This window comes from Yarrowia lipolytica, chromosome 1F, assembly GCF_001761485.1.
Source record: "Yarrowia lipolytica chromosome 1F, complete sequence".
Lineage (NCBI taxonomy): Eukaryota > Fungi > Ascomycota > Dipodascomycetes > Dipodascales > Yarrowia > Yarrowia lipolytica.
Window position 1 is genome coordinate 2,138,926 of NC_090775.1, and position 22,025 is coordinate 2,160,950.

The 22,025-nt window shown below is 50.1% G+C and overlaps 10 protein-coding genes across 10 annotated transcripts; 7 read left to right on the forward strand and 3 right to left on the reverse strand.

Annotated features, from left to right (window-relative positions):
• Positions 1-150: 150 nt before the first annotated feature.
• YALI1_F21396g (uncharacterized protein) lies at positions 151-1,300 on the reverse strand (the record flags this gene model as incomplete). Its single annotated transcript, XM_505475.3, has 2 exons — positions 151-682; positions 1,224-1,300. 2 exons carry the CDS (start codon positions 1,298-1,300, stop codon positions 151-153), a joined length of 609 nt encoding a protein of 202 aa, XP_505475.2.
• A 2,398-nt stretch (positions 1,301-3,698) lies between these two features.
• YALI1_F21426g (uncharacterized protein) lies at positions 3,699-6,062 on the forward strand (the record flags this gene model as incomplete). Its single annotated transcript, XM_505476.3, has 1 exon — positions 3,699-6,062. One exon carries the CDS (start codon positions 3,699-3,701, stop codon positions 6,060-6,062), a length of 2,364 nt encoding a protein of 787 aa, XP_505476.3.
• A 345-nt stretch (positions 6,063-6,407) lies between these two features.
• On the forward strand, positions 6,408-7,157 carry YALI1_F21453g (uncharacterized protein; the record flags this gene model as incomplete). Its single annotated transcript, XM_505477.1, has 1 exon — positions 6,408-7,157. One exon carries the CDS (start codon positions 6,408-6,410, stop codon positions 7,155-7,157), a length of 750 nt encoding a protein of 249 aa, XP_505477.1.
• A 660-nt stretch (positions 7,158-7,817) lies between these two features.
• YALI1_F21467g (uncharacterized protein) lies at positions 7,818-8,915 on the forward strand (the record flags this gene model as incomplete). Its single annotated transcript, XM_505478.1, has 1 exon — positions 7,818-8,915. One exon carries the CDS (start codon positions 7,818-7,820, stop codon positions 8,913-8,915), a length of 1,098 nt encoding a protein of 365 aa, XP_505478.1.
• A 366-nt stretch (positions 8,916-9,281) lies between these two features.
• On the forward strand, positions 9,282-10,544 carry YALI1_F21482g (uncharacterized protein; the record flags this gene model as incomplete). The annotated part of the gene is made up of 1 exon (XM_505479.3): positions 9,282-10,544. One exon carries the CDS (start codon positions 9,282-9,284, stop codon positions 10,542-10,544), a length of 1,263 nt encoding a protein of 420 aa, XP_505479.2.
• Positions 10,545-11,557: 1,013 nt separating this feature from the next.
• On the forward strand, positions 11,558-14,092 carry YALI1_F21504g (uncharacterized protein; the record flags this gene model as incomplete). The annotated part of the gene is made up of 1 exon (XM_505480.1): positions 11,558-14,092. One exon carries the CDS (start codon positions 11,558-11,560, stop codon positions 14,090-14,092), a length of 2,535 nt encoding a protein of 844 aa, XP_505480.1.
• A 75-nt stretch (positions 14,093-14,167) lies between these two features.
• On the reverse strand, positions 14,168-15,106 carry YALI1_F21540g (uncharacterized protein; the record flags this gene model as incomplete). The annotated part of the gene is made up of 1 exon (XM_505481.3): positions 14,168-15,106. The coding sequence occupies one exon, from the start codon at positions 15,104-15,106 to the stop codon at positions 14,168-14,170; it is 939 nt and encodes a 312-aa protein (XP_505481.1).
• A 758-nt stretch (positions 15,107-15,864) lies between these two features.
• YALI1_F21547g (uncharacterized protein) lies at positions 15,865-16,206 on the forward strand (the record flags this gene model as incomplete). Its single annotated transcript, XM_505482.3, has 1 exon — positions 15,865-16,206. One exon carries the CDS (start codon positions 15,865-15,867, stop codon positions 16,204-16,206), a length of 342 nt encoding a protein of 113 aa, XP_505482.1.
• Positions 16,207-16,587: 381 nt separating this feature from the next.
• On the reverse strand, positions 16,588-17,802 carry YALI1_F21567g (uncharacterized protein; the record flags this gene model as incomplete). Its single annotated transcript, XM_505483.1, has 1 exon — positions 16,588-17,802. The coding sequence occupies one exon, from the start codon at positions 17,800-17,802 to the stop codon at positions 16,588-16,590; it is 1,215 nt and encodes a 404-aa protein (XP_505483.1).
• Positions 17,803-19,464: 1,662 nt separating this feature from the next.
• YALI1_F21583g (uncharacterized protein) lies at positions 19,465-21,618 on the forward strand (the record flags this gene model as incomplete). The annotated part of the gene is made up of 1 exon (XM_505484.1): positions 19,465-21,618. The coding sequence occupies one exon, from the start codon at positions 19,465-19,467 to the stop codon at positions 21,616-21,618; it is 2,154 nt and encodes a 717-aa protein (XP_505484.1).
• Positions 21,619-22,025: the final 407 nt, after the last annotated feature.

Consider the following 22,025-nt stretch of genomic DNA (forward strand, 5'->3'; position numbering starts at 1 on the left):
ATCAAATTTATAACCCATTAAAGGCTCGAGCTACAGTAGAGCCAAGATAATCCCTGTTCATGGTGACTTCTAGTTAGCCTCTTCACAGCTTGTTCTAAAAAAGAATCAATCAATACATAATTTTTACAAATGCACTTCGTAAGTCGTGATTTACTGCAACTTGTCGTCCTTCTTGCCCTCCCGCAAAAGCCGTCGCTTCTTCTTGACAATGTAGTTGTTGTAGGTTCCCAGCAGGAAAGAAAAGAGAGAGAAAAAGGGAACCCAAGCGTGCTCGGGAATAAAGGCCTGAGCAATAGCCAGCACGATAGGAGAAGCCACCCAAGAAGATCGCAGTACGGGCAACAGAGACACCTTGAGCGAAGCAATGACGGACTTGACGTCCCGAGCGCCAGCAAAGATGGACATGAACACCAGGAACACGGTGGATGTGATGGGAGTCACAGTCAGCAGAGATGTGAGAATCTGAGCCAGCTTCCATTGGATCCCCTTCTTTCCCTTGAAGGCAGCCTGCAGAGCACCGACAAGGTAGTGTGACAGCGGAGCGGACACAAAGAATCCGTAGAGACCCATCTTGTAGATTCGGGATGACAGATACGATCCGTTAGCGTCCTTCTCTCCAGCGAAGTAGGATGCCAGGAACTCGGCCAAAGCGTTGAGAGTTCCAGAGGTGCATGATTTGGTGCTTTGTTAGTGAATTGAACTGAGGCCGTGGGTATTAGATAGAAGATTGTAGCATCAGATCATTCTTTGTCAGCAGGATGGCGAACTCTCTCATACTAGACGAGTCGGTCCTGATCCTTGTAGACGTGGCCACTATCTCTTTGCAACAGATTAGTCATCGGTTTGCCGAATCGCAATATCAATTAGTGATCCACATGTTGGTGCCGAGGAGATAGGAGATTGGCGTCAACGTCGGGTAGCCCGGCGTCCCGTTGCGGTAAGATAAGATAAGTAATGATCCTATCAATAATTGTCGTGTCGAGTGATGACATATCCGGGACAATAACAGATCACCTAATCTATTCGTCTGATCCAGAGAGTCTTGGTCACGAGATACCACCTCCTACGATTCGTTGACGACCCGCAATGTCCTGCGTTTACACCTTCAAGCAAACATCAGTTGTACCCGTCCCTCGTAGTCCGTTTTCGGGCCCCATGATGGAGCACGTCATCTGTCGTGTGGAGCTGTGTCCAAGGGTACCATTGGAATCGTGTATACTCACAGAATGGGTCGCTGCTGCAGAGACAGCAGGTACTGCTGCAAAAGAGTCGCTTCGGCGGGAGAAAGAGGTTTCGACATGGCTGCTGTGACGTCCCTTGTACACTGGTATCGTAGCAGACGGGGGAGACAGAGAGATTATAAGCGCGGGGGAGGAAAGATAGGCTTTCTCCGAACAAGGCCGTAGCCCCAACCCTGGCGAGAGTGGGGAAAATGTTGGGGGGAGGTGGTTGTGGGTGTCGGTAAGGGTGGGCCGAGGCGGGTGGTATTTTCCTGTGTTGCTGGCACTTGTGGGAGCAAAAACATGTCTTTCATGTTGTTATTCACCTACTATACACCAGTTTATGGGACGTCTTGTTGCTCCTCCTACATGTTCCCAATATGCGTCAGAAGTTCCCACGGAGAAACAGGAAGCGAGGTTTGAACTGTGGAGAAGCCGTTGAAACGGAATTGGCGCATGGCCGTTGTGCTCCGAATTCCCGTCCAAGTAAATTCCGATCTTTGTTTTCCGTATTTCGCGCCCCACACCCGTTTTTTTGAGATCATATTCCAACTTGACCCCCACGCAAAACTATACACCAGACACTCAGGTTGGCTGCACGGAGATAACCAACTTGCACCGTATCCGCAGCGGACAAACGACTCAGGTGAGGCCCGGAAAAGTTTGGTCTTTCCGATAACAATGTACACTTACCCTCGGGCAGTGTTGGCTTCAAAAACACCAAATATACAAGTTGCAAAGCCACAGTTATGATACCTGTCTATCCTTGTACTTTGTCGTACAATGTAAACGATGGATGCTCTTTCTAGAGCCGCCAATAGTTGGATAAAAGTTGAGAGAATCGATTGAAGACCCTTTGCATGTTTCATTCCAACCTCCCACATCTCAAATGAGATCCCACACACACATCACCTGTACATCCAAAAAGATCCATGTCGCTACTTGTACCATCTTTTTTTAAGGTTTCGGTATCGCGGTATCTCTTCCATGATTGTGGGGAAGTCTAGAAGATCACAAGTAATAGATCAAAGACAATTTGATCGCCTCTTGTATAGTGTTTGGGTTCCGACAACGGGCAGATGAACTTTCTCAAGAGGCGCGGATTGGAGGTGGCAATCACGTGACCACACACGTGCCACTCTCCTCGGTCCACGTGACCCATCATTGCCGTTGCTCTTGTCGTATCCCTTTCGGATGCATGTCGGGGAATGTAGTGTCCCGATCCAGGCATTATTGATTAGTCGGGCTTTTTGAGCGTTGCCAAGCCCGTTTCTTGGAGTGAATGAAACTTTTGTAACTTGTCAGAAATGGAGGTAAGTAGAGATGATCCACAAACATTGCAAGGACATTTGAAATATGACATCGAACGGTCTTCTTCTATCCGGCGCTGTCGGCAAGTACATTATGAGTACAGTACATTATGAGTACAAGTACTGTGGTGATATCATGTGCCGGGCAGGTGGTAGTTCCTCAAGTATGGTGCAGATGTTCTGAGATGGTAACTCGACTGGGAATTTCGTCTGTGTCTGTATCTAACACACCTGCATCTATTTGTGTCTCGTTATTATTTTTGTCTTGTTTTATCACATTTTATCGCTTTTTATCGCTTTTTATCGCTTTTTATCGCTTTTTATCGCTTTTTATCGCTTTTTATCACATTTTATCGCATTTTATCGCATTTTATCGCATTTTATCTCACATGCTTAGTTATTGGGAAGTCGAAATAATACCCTCAAAATGATTCAATGGTCAAGCGTGACATACCCATCCCAATTAACGAAAATGAACTCTAAAGACACTAATACCCACGTGACTTACTCCACATATCACGTAATGTACCTCCTATCACCCTTTAGCCCGTGTATCGTACGTCCCTGTGCTGTACCTTACATGCGTCACACACTCCTCCAAGTGCAATTATCAAATCGAGACGATTCTCCAGCCTCTCCCAATTTCACGTTGAACTTTATTTTGCTGACGTAAGCAGTCCTCTGCAACGGATGGGTTTGATAACATGTGGTTCCAGGTGGTCAATGGGTGAGAAATTTCAACAGCAGATTTAAAAAAACTGTTTATTTCCATCCCATTGATTTCCAACCAAGTTCTTCGCCAGAAAACATACATTTCGCCGATATCAATCTCCCCTACCAGATTAACCTCTGGAGTTACCCTGCCGAAGTCGCACAAGCCAGACAACAGTAAACGGTATACGCGACAGCTCGCAGTTGTACGCGTGAAGACAGCCCCGACTTTTGCGACACAACATGTTTTCCGAGGGAGATTTTGGAGCCGGCGGCAGCGCAGACGCCCCCAATGGCGCCCCCACGTCGACCGATGGCGTCTCCAGTGCCGCTGCGCCCGTCGACGACCTCAATACGACCGACAACAATTCCATCACAGAGCCCACTACCGCAACCTCAGCGACTTCCAACACCGAGGCCACGGCTGAGTCGATGGAGCATGCCGAGCCCGTGATTCATGCTGACGTGGCAGGTGGTGATGAGCCTGCCCCCGATGTTGATGCTGTTGCTGACACTGCACCCGTTGAACCTCCTGCGGGTGCTGATACTCCTGTTGACGCTACGGCTTCCTGTGGAGACCCACCACCCACCACCACCACCACCCACCACTGTGACCGAGGAGCCCGCCACAGACACAATTAACGACGGTGCTGTTGTTACAGAGACCACCTCTTCCACTACCGAGAGTCTTCCTGCTGCTGAGGGTGCTACTACTGCCACTGACACTGCTGAAGAGGCCGCAAACGGTGCAGATGCAGATGGTGCAGCAAACGGTTCCAGCTCTGAACCCAAGCCTGAGACCTCTGAGCCTGCTGCTGCCACGTCACCTGCACCGGCACTGCCCTCAGATGGTATGGATGTAGACTACATGCCTGCGGACCAGGACGACAAGGAGGATGACTGGAACATGGACCTGGAGCCTGAGTGGGAGGCCACCGGTGGAATCGCCGAGACCACCAAAGTCGAGCCCAAAGCCTCCGCAGAGCCCAGGGACGACAAGGAGGCTGACTCGGAGATGCTTGACGCAGACACAGCCATCCCCGACGACCAAAAACTCAAGGAGACCAAGCCCGTGGTCGCCCCACCACCCGTGCCCCGAAACGCGGTGCCCGATTACATCCCCCAGGCGCACACTATTGTGATCCCGTCTTACGCCAGCTGGTTCAACGTGAACCGCATCCACTCGATAGAGAAGAAATCCATTCCCGAGTTCTTCAATCAGCGCAACAACTCTAAGACACCTGAGGTGTACAAGCGGTACCGTGCTTTCATGATCAACACCTACCGACTGCACCCCACGGAGTACCTAACTGTGACTGCTGTGAGACGAAACTTGCTAGGCGACGTGTGTGCCATCATGAGAGTGCACCAGTTTCTCGAAAAGTGGGGTCTCATCAACTACCAGGTTGATATTGAGGCCCGACCCCAAATGGTTGCCCCTCCCTTTACAGGCCACTGGGAGGTGACTGAGGACATGCCACGTGGTCTGTTCCCCTTCCAGGCATACAGGGGCACTCGTTTCCTGAAACGGGCTGGCGAGAACGGCTCCATCGAGGAGGGTGGCTCGATTGAGGCCAAAAAGCCGAAGGTGGAGGGTGATGATACTGCCGATGCTGTGGATGGTGGCAACAGCAACGACAACAAGGATACCAGCAGTAAAGAGGGTGGGGCCGAGGTAGGCACCCAGGGCGACACAGTGCGAGTCAAACCCGAACCCACAACTCCCCAGGTTGAGCCATTTGTGCAGTCCGATCCCGAATGGACTAAGCGGGAGGTGTACAACCTGCTCAACGGTATCGAGGAGCATGGAAACGACTGGACCGCCATTTCCGAGACAGTCGGCAACAAGACCCGGGAGCAGTGTCTGCTCAAGTTCATCTCCTTGTCTACCGAAGACAAGTATCTGGGCAAGAGTGGCGATGTTTCAGCGTCTACATCTGGCCAGGACATCAAGGTGTCTCCTCTTCAGGTGAGTCCCAAGTACCTGCCGTTTGACCATGTGGATAACCCTGTTTTGTCGGTGGTTTCGTTCCTGACTGGTCTTGTGGACCCTACTGTGGTGTCTGCCATGACCGGTCGAGGTGTGGAGGAGATTCGAAAGACCCTCAAACTCGAAATGACTGAGCAAAAGAAGCAACAGCTGCTGGAGCGAAGACGAAAGCGAGAGCAGGAAAAGAAGGATAAGGAGGCTGCTGCTGCCAAAGATGGTGACAGTAAGGACGGTGGGGAGAAGGAAGGTGGAGAAGGAGATAAGGACGACAAGGACGCCGTCAAGGAGGAGGGTTCTGATGATGACCCAGCTCTGTATCCCCCGGGAGCATCTGACTCTACCGATGCCGGCACCTCCATCAAGGACGTGCCTCTTGAGACGCTCACGTCGCTGGGCTACTCTACCCTGGGCACCAAGGCGCAGGTCTTTGCCGACTTTTCCGAGAAGGAAATGTACCGGGACATGTTTGAGCTGACCAAGGCGCAGGCCACAAAGATGGAGATGAAGATGGAAAAGTTTGCCGAGTTGGAGCGCATCATCGAGATGGAGCGACGGCAGCTGCAGATGGAGCGTGAGCAGGTGTTCCTGCAGCGTCTGCTGCTCAACAAAAAGGTGTCGCAGGTGGACAATCTGCTTACACAGGCTGCTGAGGAGACCAAGAACCAGCAACTGATTGACCAGGCCCGTTCCATTGTGCGGGGAGCCACCAAGCTGTCGTTTGCACCTACTGTGCAGGACCAGGCGCTGGAGAACAGTTGTGTGGAAAACTCGCTGGACAATGTCACTCCTGTGACCCAGAAGAAGCAGACCTTTACTTTCTGGCAGGCTTAGGTCTAGGGAGACAGATGAGGAGGAATACAGGGAGGCGTGTTGCTAACGGTGAAGATGGTTGTATATTAATAAATTGTTTAATTGATGTCAAGAGAGGAGCGAGAACTCACTTGGCTATAGTACGATGGCGAAGTGGTGATAGTTGCTGGCCAAACTGTGCTGCATATCCTCATGACTGGTCATCGGGACACTGTAGAGAGTGTTTTATTGTGTCTATTGACGGGTCATGTGGTTTCAAAAACAAAACAAACGTTTGTACCGTCGTGAGATACTGCTATTGTTAGCTACTCTTCTTTCTCTATATAATGCGTTGTGAGATCGGAGTGTCCCTGCCACGACTCAACCATGATCGACAAACTATTAGACCAGTACATTGGAGATGTGAGTTTTTCGAACGTTTATTCCGCCGAGGAGCCGTGGAGTATCTACGACGAGTATCCTGAGATTCCGCCGCGTGTTCAACCAGTGGAGAATTCTCTGATTGGAGACTTGGACAATTTCAGTCTCAGTGTACCTTCTGAGATTTCTTTGGACGCGGGCGGTTTGGAAATCACGTCATCGGTCACCGTTGTCACCAAGAGAGCGGACAGAGTTGCAGGCGGTCAGACTCTCTATGGAGACATTCTGGGGAGTTTGAGTGGTTTGGATGGGTATGGGCAGGCTGGTTCAGAGAGAACTCATCAAGTGACACTGGAGAAGTCGACTGAAGCAGATGGGCTGGGTAAGAGCGTGTTGGAGGAGCTGTCTGAGGAAGAGAAGTTTGAGGCCACGAAGGTCAAGGGCGAGGAAGAGTTAGTACAGGACACGGACAAGGTGTTTGGAGCTCCCGATCTCGCCATTTACAAGAAGCGGTTTGCCTACGGCGAGAAACTTGTGCTGGCCGAACTCAGAGCTAGGAAGAAGAGGTTGAAGCAACTTATTGAGCGCATCTCGGCAACCAAATCCAAGCGGGAGAGAGAAAGAACCAATATCCAGCTTTCCCTGTCGCCTTTTTATGCCTGGGCCGACGAAGATGAGTTCGATGAGGAGCTTGCCCGCTGGGATGGAAGTTATGATGATATTAACGCTAGTAGTGGTATAAGAAGAGGTATTTAATATTGCAATTGTTGTTATTCCACTGATTAAAAAAATAGCTTGCTACGAGTACAGTACCCGTACTTTCACTTGCACTCCTACTGTATATACCGCATTTGCTTGTAGAGTTAGACTCCTACGGACAGTCCAACTCTCTCAAGTCACCAAGTACAAGTACTTGTAAATGGGAGCCATATACTGCTACGGAACTCGTCTCTAAAGTCTCGGCTGTCTTCACATGTGGCCTGCGGGCCGTTGTGCTGCGCTCGTGCTTCCGTTGTGCGGCGTTGTAAGAATGTGGAGACGATGCCGTGGTCGAGAGAAGGCAGCGTTCTTCATGAGCAGACACGAAATGATACTCGTCGTCAGTGATGCACAAACACATTGAACGAGTTGTTTACATTGATACCAAGGCATTGATACCCCCTACTGCCAAACTCGACATCCCTTACTGAAACCCGTCCGTCGAGCACAACATCACGCACATCATGCACATTATGCGGAGAGCCGCTCAGATCGGAGTATACTCGATCCTATCCACGGATAGTGCTGGTGTTCTTGTGCGGCGGGAGCTTCTGGATTATGTAAGACCATTGGACTTTGGTACTTTCGTACCATATATAAGACGATCAATCACCCTGTTCAGTCTCCATCAAACAACACCCATTTCAACATTACATCATGAAGGTCCTTCTTATTCTCTACTCTGCCGGTTCTCACGCCGTTGACGAGCCCAAGCTACTCGGTTGCACTGAGAACGAGCTCGGTCTCCGAAAGTGGCTCGAGTCCCGGGGCCACACGCTTGTGACCACCTCTTCAAAGGAGGGAGCCGACTCTGTGCTCGACAAGGAGATTGTCGATGCCGACATTGTCATCACTACTCCCTTCCACCCCGGTTACATCACCCGAGAGCGAATCGCCAAGGCCAAGAACCTCAAAATTTGCATCACTGCCGGTGTTGGTTCGGACCACGTCGATCTTGATGCTGCCAACGAGCGAGATATTGCCGTTCTCGAGGTCACTGGCTCCAACGTGCAGTCTGTGGCTGAGCACGTTGTCATGACCATGCTGGTCCTGGTCCGAAACTTTGTGCCTGCCCACGAGCAGGTCATGGCTGGTGGCTGGGACGTTGCTGCTGTCGCCAAGGACTCCTACGACATTGAGGGAAAGGTCATTGGTACTGTGGGAGGTGGCCGAATTGGTCAGCGAGTCCTAAAGCGAGTTGCTCCCTTCAACCCTAAGGAGATGCTCTACTACGACTACCAGGGTCTGTCTGCTGAGACCGAGAAGGAGCTGAACTGCCGACGAGTCGAGAAGCTCGAGGATATGCTTGCCCAGTGTGATATCGTCACCATCAACTGTCCCCTCCACGAGTCCACCAAGGGTCTCTTCAACAAGGAGATGCTCTCTCACATGAAGAAAGGTGCCTGGCTTGTCAACACCGCTCGAGGAGCCATCTGTGTCAAGGAAGACGTTGCTGAGGCTCTCAAGAACGGCCAGCTGCGAGGCTACGGAGGTGACGTCTGGTTCCCCCAGCCTGCTCCCGCTGACCACCCCTGGAGATCCATGCGAAACAAGTACGGAGCTGGAAACGCCATGACCCCCCATATCTCCGGTACTTGCATCGATGCCCAGGTTCGGTACGCCCAGGGAACCAAGAACATTCTCGACATGTTCTTCTCCGGTAAGCAGGACTACCGACCCCAGGACATCATCTGCATCAACGGTCACTACGGAACCAAGGCCTACGGTGATGACAAGGAGCATGCTAAAAAGTAGGCTGGACGTCGAAATAAACACATTGTTCATCTCTGGGTAGCCCAATAGTAAATAGGTAAGCTGTGATCATTAAGCCAGTTGTTTTTTGTAGGGAGATAGTACATTGTAGAACCCATTATGTTCAATCTACACAACTTCTTACAACGACTTACTAGTAAGCTATATAACGACCGACTACTTTCTATCTCATCCAGTTCCAATTTCATATAACATGCCTGTGTTCGATTGCCTACAAATATCTGTCCACGTTGGTTGTCGTGTCCTCGTTCAAAGCTAAGTATAATCTTTAACTAAACATTCCGCTTCCCAAGTATTTTCAACTAGTTTAAAGTTCAGTCTTATGCCCAATTCGTGTCAGCCTCCAGAATGTGTTTGGGGCAATATTTTCGAAATATGAGTTCACAGATAGGTTTCTCTTGCCGTATACATTGTTTTTTTCCAAACCCCAGCTCTCTACGAGGCTCACACCACTCCATTAAGACGCTTCCACCCTCGTGCCCTCCAACCCTATTCTCCCCTAACCCCCATCTGCATGAATTTTTCACCTTCTGGCATAACACACACCACACACCCTCAACCCCCAAAATGACTACGACTCGTGTGTGTATCGACTCTTCGGTTGCTCTCAAAATCGTGCGGCACTGCCAGGAAAGCGCGCCTTCCATTGTCGCCGGTCAGCTGCTCGGTTTGGATGTGGATGGCGAGCTTCGAATCTCCCATGCCTTTGCCTTCCCCCAGAATGCCGCTGGAGGCAACCCCAACTCCGACGACGGCCTCAGCTTGCGTCTTAAGGCCGTGGCCAAGTACCAGCCCGAGATGATCGACCATCTGAAGGAGGTCAACGTCGATTCCAACAGCGTCGGCTGGTACCAGAGCACTGTTCTGGGCCGAATCTACAACGCTTCGGTTATTGAGAACCTCGCCGTGTTCCAGGAGAAGAACCCCGACTCTGTCGTTCTTGTGTACGATGTAGCCGGTTCCGAGGTTGTTTCCGACACCGATCCATCTTCCACCGGCCCCCAGGGACATACCACCACCACCCCCTCCGGCTTCAACCTGCGAGCCTTCCGACTGTCTGAGGAGTACCTCAACGTGCGAAAATCCGGCAAGTTCGACACCGCCACCCTCACAGAGAACAATCTAACCTACCACGATGTGCTGGTCGAGCTGCCTGTGGAGATCAAGAACTCCAATCTGGCCACTCTGCTGCTGTACCAGCTGGGCCAGCAGTACCCCAACTCGCCCTTTGCCGAGTCCTCCTTCTCCAACCTCAACGTCTCAGTTGACCCCTTCCTTGAGAAGAACATCGAGGCCATCTTCGACTCAGTCGACGACTTCCACTACGACCAGGGTAACTACAATTACTACCAGCGACAAATGACCCGAGAACAGGCCAAGATCACCCAGTGGCAGCAGAAGAGAAAGGCCGAGAACGCGGCACGAGAAAAGGACGGCCGACCGGCTCTCCCCACAGACGAGTGGAAGCGGCTCTTCAAGCTTCCCACCGAGCCCTCGCGACAGGACAACCTGCTGATTTCCGCGCAGCTCAACGAGCACTGCTCCGTCATCGAGGAGTTCGGTGCTGCCGTCAACAGCAAGCTGTTTGCTACCCAGGGAGGACTGCTTTAGAGGTAGTATGCTAGAGAGGATGAAAAATGTGTGGATAGACAACACACGACAAAAGGATGGATTACAGTATGTTAGATAAGCATTGATAAGAGGCAAGCAGAGTGTAGCTAGTGTGATATTCCGAGATATTGCATGAATAGTACTTGTGGTAGTGGTTGTGGTTGCGGTTGCGAGTCCAGGACAGAACTGGGGCTTTCTACAACATTACCAAATCAATATCCCTCCTGTAGCAATCTCCGAGGTACTTAGATTGTAGATGATAAATCGACTATACCATATACAGTACTTGATTGCCTCGAAGTAGCATCTCCGAGACGCACTAAACCGCTATGTACTAAGGTCGAATGACCGCTACTACAAGTACAGCGTGTATATAGCGGGGGGAAGAGGGCGTCAACCGCGGGTTACTTGGTTTGTAATCTGTGTCCATACGGCTCGGATGCTCCACATGTGTTGGAGATTGAGCAGTTCCCGAGACATCACTAGCCCAGCTTTCCGACACCAACAATGACATTGTCGCTACGCTAAAGAGATGCCAACTCCGAGTGGGTACCAGTGCCGTGGATCTAGGACTCCAAGGTTTCGAGATTGGTTCTTGAACGCCTTTAGTTTCGGATATCCACCATCGGAGCCGAGTACAATATCGGCATTAAAAGTGGTCCAAGTACAGTTCTTGACTGTACCTATACATCCCCGACCTTTAAGAGAGCTGACAAGACATGATCAACCTCCTACAACTCACCAAGTTCATCAAATATGTTCCAGCAGTTTTCTCTTGACGGTCCTTACAAGTCCCTCGCAACCCCCACGGAATAATAACACTACTGCGCTTCTGTTGAGCGGGGTATCTTAGTCTCTCAGTGGACTGGCATGTTGTCTTTCGGAATCAGTTAATGAACCAACTTCGACACTAACATAATGATATCTACTAGATACTGGACAAAGAGCGCGGCTTCTGTAGCCTGCCAATGGACATAAATAGATGATAACGACTCATCCGATGTTCCTCAAGAATGATCTTCTCTCTGCAACTACTACTGACGACGGCACTAGCGGCCTCTTCGCCTGACTGGTACCCCACACCCGAAATCGGTTCAATTACCAGTGATTGGGCCGATGCTCTTGGTGAGTCCATGGACATCCTGGCCCAATTGACTCTTCCCGAAAAGGTCAACATCACCACCGGTACCGGATGGAGAGGTGGGCAGTGTGTTGGAAACACAGGGGCTGTTCCTCGTCTCGGAATCAAGGGCCTGTGTCTCCAAGACGGTCCTCTGGGCGTCCGTTTTGCCGACTTTGTCAATGTCTTCCCTTGCCAGAACGCAATGGCCGCCACCTTTGATCGTATCCTAGTTCACCAACGAGGAACCGCTATTGGACGTCAGTCTAGACTCAAGGGAGTCGATGTTCATCTCGGACCAGTGGTGGGACCTCTTGGACGACACGCTACCGGCGGAAGAAACTGGGAAGGTTTCTCCCCCGACCCATATCTGTCTGGAAAGCTCGCCTTCGAAGCAATTCTTGGAGTCCAGGAAGAGGGAGTTCTTGCAACCATCAAGCACTTCATTGGAAACGAACAAGAACATTACCGGCGAGCCGAAGAGTGGAGAGACGGCTTTGGATTTAAAGACCTGAAGGACGCCGTCTCTTCCAACATTGAAGACAGAGCTCTACATGAGTTGTACATGTGGCCGTTTGCCGATGCTGTTAGGGCTAATGTCGGCTCAGTCATGTGCTCCTACAACTACGTGAACGGAACCCAGGCTTGCCAGAACAGTGACTTGCTCAACGGAAAGCTCAAGTCCGAGCTCGGTTTCCAGGGCTTTGTCATGTCCGACTGGTTTGCTCAGGGAAGCGGAGTGTCTAACGCTCTGGCTGGAATGGACATGAGTATGCCTGGAAATGACGTTGATGAGTTAGAAACTGTCTTCTGGGGAGAACAGCTGACCCGAATGGTTGCCAACGGTACCCTTCCAGAAGCCCGTCTCGATGATATGGTTCTGCGAATTCTGACCCCTCTCATCTACTTTGGGATCGACGATCGAACACCCAACTTCTCCTCCTTTGTCGACACTACAGTGGGAAGTCCCCACCCCGCTGCTAAGCACTCCAAGAAAGTCAAGGATGTTATCACCAACTACCATCTCGATGTGCGAGACCAGTTTGCAGCCAATGTTGCTCTTGATAGTGCTCGAGGAGCTGTTGTTCTGCTTTTCAATGACGGTATTCTTCCCCTGAAGAACATTTCCGCTATTGGAGTATTTGGAGTCGGCTCTAGACTTGGCCCCAATGGAGCTGTTTGTGGGGAAAACATGCAGTGCTCAGACGGAGCTCTTATCGAAGGATGGGGAAGTGGAACTGCTTACCCTACGGAGTACGAAAGCCCTTACGAAGCTCTCCACAAAAAGGCTTCTCTACTTGAAGTGTCAGTGACAGGAACCACCGAGTCATGGGATATGAGACTTCCTCTTGAGCTGGCTGGAGACACTGACGTGAATATTGTTTATGTATTGGCAAATTCAGGAGAGTCTACTGCCAACGTTGATAAGAACCTTGGGGATCGCCGAAATGTCAGTCTATGGCACAATGGCGATGAACTTATTAATACAGTTGCCAGTCAGGGACAGACTGTCGTTGTTGTCACTACGGTTGGACAAGTTGACATGACCGCTTGGCTCAACCACCCCAACATCAGTGCCGTTCTTCTGACTGCTCCTGCTGGTGATTACGGAGGAAAAGCCATCGCTGATGTGTTATTTGGAGAGGTTAATCCCTCAGGAAAGCTGCCTTATACTATCGCAGCAAATACTTCTGATTATATTCCTATTGTCACCAAGATCCCTCGAGATGGAGCTCCCCAGTCCGACTTTGTGGAGGGAATCTATCTTGACTACAAGTGGTACGACAAGTTTGAAAGGACTCCCCTCTACGAATTTGGTTACGGTCTGTCATACACCACCTACTCCTTCAGCAATCTGCATCTTGATGTTAAGGAGATTAGTGAGTTCCTTCCTCCCCGGCCTGTTCCTGTACAGGTTACTAAACCCAAGATGACCAATATCGACATTGAGGACCTTTATGTCCCCAATGACTTTAAAATGATTGACGGTCTTGTTTACCCTTGGATTCTCAACGCCAGTGCGCCCCTCGCGGACTCTCAGACTCAGTTCCCCTTTGCAAATGGAGCTGGACATGTCAGTGACGCTTCTGGAGGAGTGGGTGGTCACCCCTGGCTTTGGTCTAACGCTGTTACTGTCACTCACAACACCACCAACTGCGGTGATGTTGCTGGACGAGTAGTTTCTCAGCTGTACGTTGCCTTCCCTGAAACCCTTATCGACTCTCCTCCGGTGCAGCTTCGAGGATTCGACAAGTCCAAGCTCCTGAACCCTGGTGAGTCTCAGATGACCGAGTACAACCTCAACTGGCGAGATCTGGCCATTTGGGACGTGGAACTGCAGAGCTGGAGAGTGCAGCGAGGCGAGTATTCCGTGTACATTGGTCATTCCAGCCGAGAATTCGAGCTATGTGAGACTTTCACTTTGTAGTAGTCAGTCACCCGTATTAACTAATCAATAAATCTATTATAAATGCATCCCAATCCTTCTCTTTTATATATCCCTCTAGTTCTTTCTCTTCATCTCGACCGCTCGCTTGTATGGTGGGCAAGTAGGGCTCTGAACGGGGTCCAAGCTGACTCGAACTCCCTCTCCACTAGGGAGAGTGTAAGTAGCGTCTGAGTCGTACTCCGACAGGTCGCCACAGGCCACAAAGGGAGCGACGACCCGCTCGGAAATAGGCAGAGGGAGCTCCTTGTTGACCATGACGCCAGTAGCGAGATCGGGAGACCATCCCGATCGAGGCTTGTATCCCTGACACACGATGAAAGACTCGAGAGAAGAGCCTCTGGAAGATCGGGGCTTTGCACAAGTGACCTGCTCGAACAACAGACCCAGCTGGAAGTACATGAGATCAATATCTCGTCCTCGGAAGATTTTGGCGACAAAGTTTCCTCCGGGTCTCAGTAGCTGGGTGGTCAGCTGAAGCGCAGACAGAATCAGCTGTGCCTGTGTGTACTCGTCGAGATCGTGCAGACCAGTGACATCGGGAGCTCCGTCAGAACACACAAAGTCGGCAGGCTCGCCTCCAAACTCGTCCAGAATCATCTTCAGAGTTTGAGGATGCGTGATATCGGCCTGGATAGTGGTGACACCAGCAATGGGAGCCATGGGTTGCAGATCAACAGACACAATCTTGGCCTTCTCCATGGTGGATGATTTTTGAGCAGTAGATTCCCCGGTGACAACCTTGCCTCCAAATGTCGACCCAGCCACCGTCTTACCGCTGCCAGCCTCGATACCTCGCTTCTCAAACAGCTCTCTGCTCAGCACCTGACTCCAGGACCCAGGAGCAGCACACAGATCCACAACTCGCTGAACACCGTCAAACAAGTGGAACTGCTGATCCAGCTGAAGCAGTTTGAAGGCGGATCGCGCTCGCCAGCCCTCCTCCTTGGCTTTTCGGTAGTAAATGTCTCTCTTGTCCTTGCTGCTTTTTCCCATTTCTGTCGAGTGTAGTCAGAGTGAAAAATAAAAAAGCTAATCTGAAAGTTTGATAGTGGTGGTGATGCGAAGGCGGGGGTCTACAATGTCTACAATAGTTGCATTTGACGCGGCTTTCTATAAAAAGAAGTGCAAACAGCTCTGTCTCTTTAAGTGCTCAACAATCGAGTCCATTTGTATTTTCAGCTAGTGCGTTTTTTTTTGCATTTCTGAGAGGTATTATTCTTACTAATCGAAGGTGGAAATCCAAACTGACTTTCTTATAATTTAGTTGATAATTAGTTAAGAAATTAAAAACTCTAATATGCACACTACAATGCCCTCGAAGAGTCTACAGACTGTATATTCTCCATCTTTATGGTCAGCCAAGTAACTAGTACACTACTTGGACATTTCTCATCTCATCATTACACCCTTGTCTGTCAAATTACGGGAGAGCATTTGTAATGATGCATGCATTTAGGTTCAGAGAGCGCAGTGCGGGGTGTTCAGAGATGGGTCCTAAAAGTGCGCTTTTAATCGACAATTTAGGAGATTTGGCCATTAATATTACTCAGCGGACCTTTCTGTATCATGTGACATCCATATTTCACCTCTGCAATGCTTACTAAGTCAACTAATTACTCTCCTTGTCCCCTCCGATATTTGCCCCCCGATAACCTACTTGTTCGGTTGGGACTACAACCTAAACCACCTTGAAACATCACCACTGCAAATTACTTTTTCCGCATCAAAAACTACACACACCCACACACACAATGCTGCGACAAATGATGAACTCCCGGCTCTTTGCCGCCCGACCCGCGTTTGTGCGACCCTTCTCCACTACTCAGATTGCGCGAAATGCCTCGTGGAGACGTCCAAACGAGCTGAACGACTACGAGAAGCAAATCAGCCAGATGCTGACCGACGAGTTCAAACCCGTGAGTCTGGATGTGCGGGACATTTCCGGCGGCTGCGGCTCCATGTTTGCCATCCAGATTGTGTCCGACAAGTTCAAGGGCATCCCCATGGTCAAGCAACATCGTCTGGTAAACGCTCTGCTTGCTGACGAGATCAAGCAGTGGCACGGTCTGCAGCTCGTCACCAAGGCTGCTTAGAGGAAGCGATAGGGATATGTGCATCAACAAAGAGATGTTAGACAAGAGCCTGTGAGCCTTGAGATGAGGATATGTATATAGTCAAGGAGACATTGGACGATATGAGAGTTGCTACTGAACCACCTGTGGCTAGAAGAGGAGGTAGGGGCAGTAAGTACATGCCAGTAGTGTTGTTGTATGGATATGTCGTTAATAAATGTTCTACCGGGAGTGTCTGTATCTTACTACAGAACAGTGTGATACACAGTTCTTTGCCACCTTGATGACATGAATGGCCTTTTGGAAAGCATATTAATGTAATGATTGCACACAATATGTACAGTTTGTAGCGTTACCCCCTTTTTATTTATTCCTTGTCATATCCCCCAGTTCGTCCTTCTCTTAAATGATGTCGTCGTCACTATCACTATCTTCTGCCTCCTCGCCGAGCTCCTGGAAACTGGCGTAACTGAGCATGATGAAGGCTCCAATGATGATAAGACCTCCAATCACGCCTCCAGTTCCAATAGGCGTGTCGAACAGAAGCCAGTCGACAATAGCCACCAGGAAGATGGTCAACAGGGCAGCGACCGATCCGATAACGGGAGAAGTCAGGGCCATGAGAATCAGAAAAGCACCTGAGAAGATGGCGTTGGACGCAATGTTGGCAATCATGATGCCGGCAGCTGATCCATGGGGCAGCTCAAACGGCTCCAGGCCGGTCCAGTGAAGGATGGGAAGCAGCAGCCACAGGAACAGCAGAGTACAGAGACCGATACAAAAGGCCACCACGTTGGCAAAGGCAGCCTGACGACGTGGGGAGATGGTGTTGGGAGGGCAAGCCAGCTTCTTGTACATGACTTCATAGAGACCATAGAGAATGGCTCCCACTCCGATAATGAGGTTTCCGATACCTCTGTGGGGGTAAGAGACCTCGCCTTCTCCCTCGTTAGTGTCCCAGTAAGACACAATGAGCACACCAATAATAGCGACCACCACACTGACCACCTTGGCAGGCTTGAGAGACTCTCCCAGCATCGGCACGGAAAAGGCATAGGCGAAGAAGGCCGAGCAGTTGTAGATGGCGGTCAGGTCACTGGGGGTGGTGAGGTTTACGGCAATGTACCAGGAGGATCCAGCGAAAGACAGGGCCACAAACAGCCAGAAAGATGTGACCATAATATACTTGAGCGGATGTTGACCGGAGAAGTCACCTGCGTGTTCTTGAGTGGCTCGGGCGGTGTTCAACACGAGCTCGTATTGCCGACGCAGAAAGACTCTCCATGGGGTCTTCCATCGCTTGAAGATCTTGATGAACAGCAGCTGTAATGGTAACAGAAAGACCCACGACGAATGTGTCAGGTACAGCATAAAGATGGGTTTCTTGTACTGCAGGTTATGAGCCACGTAGCCGGCTGTCTCGGTCTGAGCCACAAACGCGATCAAACTGACCACCAACGAGATTCCAGCATATAGATACCGTTTGTCGGGTTTGGTCTCGGACTTGAAGCTGTGAGAGGGACGTCGATGTTGAGAGGTCTCACGTGTGTCATAGTCGTGGACGTGGTCACGAGAGTCGCGTCCACCTTGCTCCAGAAATCCGTCTCGTTCGCTCATTTCGTTCTAGCAAGGGACTTATAGGCGAATTATCCAATTATCGGAGACCGAAGACGTTGCACGTTTCAGCATTCGACAGATGCTGCACTGCACGGAAACCCTAACCCGAAGGGTTTAATGTCGTGTCAAACGCGGCCTGGAAATCTCCTTTTTGGAGAGATTGGTCACGTGTATGATAAATAATTCCCACGTGATGCGGTGTATAGCAATGGTGTATCTTTTGGCAGGCCCTAGGTCTTATCTGGATTGGTCAAAGGTGCGGTTAAGCGAAAACTTTAAATCACGGGTTGTGCTGGAGTTTTAACTTCTGGGGGAGGACAACACAGGTTATGAGTTTGGGAAGGAGACGAACTACACGTGGGGACGTACAGTAACCGAGAAAGTCCTCCCTATGTTGGAGTCCTTTAACTTTATACTCTCGTGCATATTCATTTCACGTGACTTGAAGAATCATGACATTCTCGACTGTAGGTTACTTGCTTGTACTTGTATGTCCATTGTAGCTTGGGGGCTTTGGCTCGATATACCTGTGAGTGCGGTCACGTGACTTGTCAGGGGGTAGAAATAAATCTGCTGTACAAGTACAAGTACAATTGCCACCAGTATAGAGTCTTATTCCCGAACGAGACTGCTCCTTGGCTCTTAAAGGTTAGGACGGCTATGGAGAGCCCATTTAACCTGTTTAATGATGTCGACAGAAGGTCAACAAAGGTCATTTGGCATATGTTCTCTTAGAGGAATCGGTGTTTCAGATGGCAGATTATACATGGGTGGAGGGGTTAAAAAGCGCTACTGGGGACTTTTCCTGAAGGAGGGGGCTTATGACTACTTGTACTTGTATCTTGTACTTGTATCTTGTACTTGTACTTGCACCACCACGTTGATTTGCATTCAAGAAAATCAGATGTTACGAGACTGTTCGTCACTTGGTCCATGAGTGGACTGTCTATTTGAGAGATGCTTGGAGACTGCAAGTACCAAAAATAAAGCAGTAAGAAACTATTGAAATACTGTTTTATACGATTGAAGTACTTACGGTACGAAGACGGTATGTACTTGTGATAGACCAAGCTTGCTCAAACATTCTTCAACAAACATTCTTTAATAATGTTAACTAAGATCCTTGATCCAAGTAAACCAAACAAGACTTCAGTACAGACTTCAGTACAATATATACAAACACTGATATCTGATATTGTCGTTAATTATGACCACTTCTGAAAACCGCAACTCTTCCATACGTTACACGCTCGACCTACTTGTAGACGTGCTCACAATTACCGGTTCTTGTTATTCCACTCACTCTCACAGATGGCACCAAGCAACCCCGACTCAACCCCGACTCATTCTCAGAGAACGATTCAACCTGTCTAATAATGCACCGATCTCAAATCAGAAAACTGCACCCCCCTCATATCACACACGTGTCAATATTTCGCGTCCATGATATCCATATCACGTGACCAACCCACGGTATTGCTAATAGCCACCAGAAAACAAACTACTGTACAGTATGCACATGAGCTCGGTCCTGATCCTGATGCTGGGTCCATTAACATTAAGGTTTGTGTTACCCTCTCTTGGTGAAAAAAAGCTGCGTGTGCGATTTGAATCAAAGGGTAAAATTATAGGCCCTTCATACCACCACCACCACCACGAAAAATGACTGTGGAGGATAACCTCGATATTGACTTTTCCGATCTGGAGGAGAAGTACGCTGTCAACGCGGACGAGGGCTTTGAGTCTTTCATCGTTGTCGATGGAGCTCCTGTGATTCCCCAGGCCAAGCAGGCAGCCCTGGCCAACGTCATGAAGAAGTTCTTTGGCGCTGTTGGCAAGATCAAGGAAGACGGCATCTTTATTCCCTTCGACGAGGCCACCGGTAAGTCCACCGGATTTGTCTTCATTGAGTACGAGACGGGCGAGATGGCTGCTGCTGCCGTCAAGTCTTTCCACAACAAGCAGTTTGACAAGAACCATAAGCTGCTTGTCAACAAGCTGTCCGAGGTGGAGAAGTACGGCATGCAGTACGACACTCTGAAAACCGAGGAGTTTGTCGAGCCCGAGACCGAGCCTTTTGTGGAACAGGGACATCTGCGAAGCTGGCTCATGGACCCCCAGGGCCGAGACCAGTTTGTGCTCCATCGAGGAGACACAGTCGGAGTCTTCTGGAACAAAAAGGGTGATACTCTGGAGGCTGACGTTGACCGAGAGCGATGGACCGAGACCCAGGTCTACTGGTCTCCCACCGGTACTTACCTTGTGTCTACTCATACTCAAGGTGTTCAGCTGTGGGGTGGCCCCGACTGGGCTCCTCCTATCTGCAAATTCCAGCATCCCAACGTCAAGATGGTGCAGTTTTCTCCCTGCGAGAAGTTCCTTGTCACCTGGTCTAACGTTCCTCTCGTTCTCCCTGATGACGAGGAGAAGCGAAAGAGCATTCCTTTTGGCCCCGCTGACGAGGGCAAACAGATCATTGTATGGAACCTCGAGACTCGACTTCCCGTCCGAACCTTTGCTATGCCCCCGGAGAAGAAGGGCGCCTCTATGTCCTGGCCCATTCTCAAGTTCTCTCCTGACGACAAGTACGCTGCCCGTATGATCCCCGGAGAGCAGCTGTCTATCTACGAGACCGAGACCATGTCTCTGCTGGATAAGAAGTCCGTCAAGGCTCCCGGTATCGTCGACTTTGAGTGGGCTCCTGCTCTTGTTAACCTGGAGGGACGACAAAAGTCCGCCACTGAGTCTGTTCTCTGCTACTGGACTCCTGAAATTGGCAACCAGACCGCTCGAGTGGTCCTCATGAAGGCTTCCAACAAGGAGGTGCTGCGAACCCGAAACCTGTTCAACGTGGCCGATTGTAAGATCCACTGGCAGGACCAGGGACGCTTCCTGTGCGTCAAGGTCGACCGACACACAAAGTCCAAGAAGTCTACCTTTACCAACCTCGAGTTCTTCCGACTGTGCGAGCGAGGAGTGCCCGTCGAGGTTATGGAGCTCAAGGACACCGTCACCAACATGGCCTGGGAGCCCCACGGAGACCGATTCGTCACCATTTCCAACTCGGACTCCACCACCAACTACGACGGTCCTCTGCCCGCCAACCGACACACTCTGTCCTTCTACGCTCTTGAGCGACACAAGGGAACCCAGGGCACATGGAAGCTGATCAAGGCATTTGACAAGAAGAACTGTAACTCTCTGTTCTGGTCCCCTAACGGTCGATTCCTCATCACTGTCATGATTGAGGGCTCTAACTCTATCGATCTCGACTTCTGGGACATGGACTACGAGGGTGACCGAAAGCACGGTGACAAGGATCTTCCTGCCAACCTGCACTTCCTCGGCTCGTCCGAGCACTACGGTATCTCTGCTCTCGAGTGGGATCCCTCTGGACGGTTTGTCGCCACCTGGTCTTCCTACTGGAGACACCACACCGAAAACGGATACAAGATCTGGGACTTCCGAGGCCAGCTGCAGCGAGAGGAGTCCATTGACCGATTCAAGCACTTTTCCTGGAGACCCCGACCCCCTACTCTGCTCTCCAAGCAGCAGAAGAAGGATATCCGAAACAACCTGGAGGAGTACTCTCGAAAGTTTGAGGAGATCGACGCCATGGAGGCTTCCGAGGCTTCTCGAGAGCTTATCATGCTGCGGAAGCGACTGCTCGAGGAGTGGACCGCCTGGAGAGCCCAGACTGACAAGAAGCTCGAGGAGCTGGGTCTTGTCGAGCCCGAGCCTGCCGAGTCCGAGTACACCACCATCGAGGAGATCAAGGAGGTTGTTGTCGAAGATAAGGAGGAGGTTTGCGAGTAATCTATTCGTGAACTATTAAAATCGGTCGTCGTATGCGACCATAAGCAAAGAGTTTAAAACTACTTACGATTGTATGAGAGATGTTGTAGACAGGGTGTCCATTGTGTGCCCTAGATATCGTATTGTACTGGTGCAATACCAGTAGTATCGGTCAAGGAAAGTTGCAGTAAGTAGGTACTGTACATACTGTAACATTAGTAGAGAATATACATACGACAACTTGTACAGTACCCAGAATACTTCTCATATACAACTCATTGATACTTGGGTGCCAGTGGTAGTGTACAAGTATAGGCAGCTGGATCAACAAATTGTTGCTTCAGTGTTGTATGAGAGATTATATATAGTCTTCGCCTGAATCCTGCCTCTACCGCCCGATGTTTCACTTCTGCAACAGTAGCAGCCAA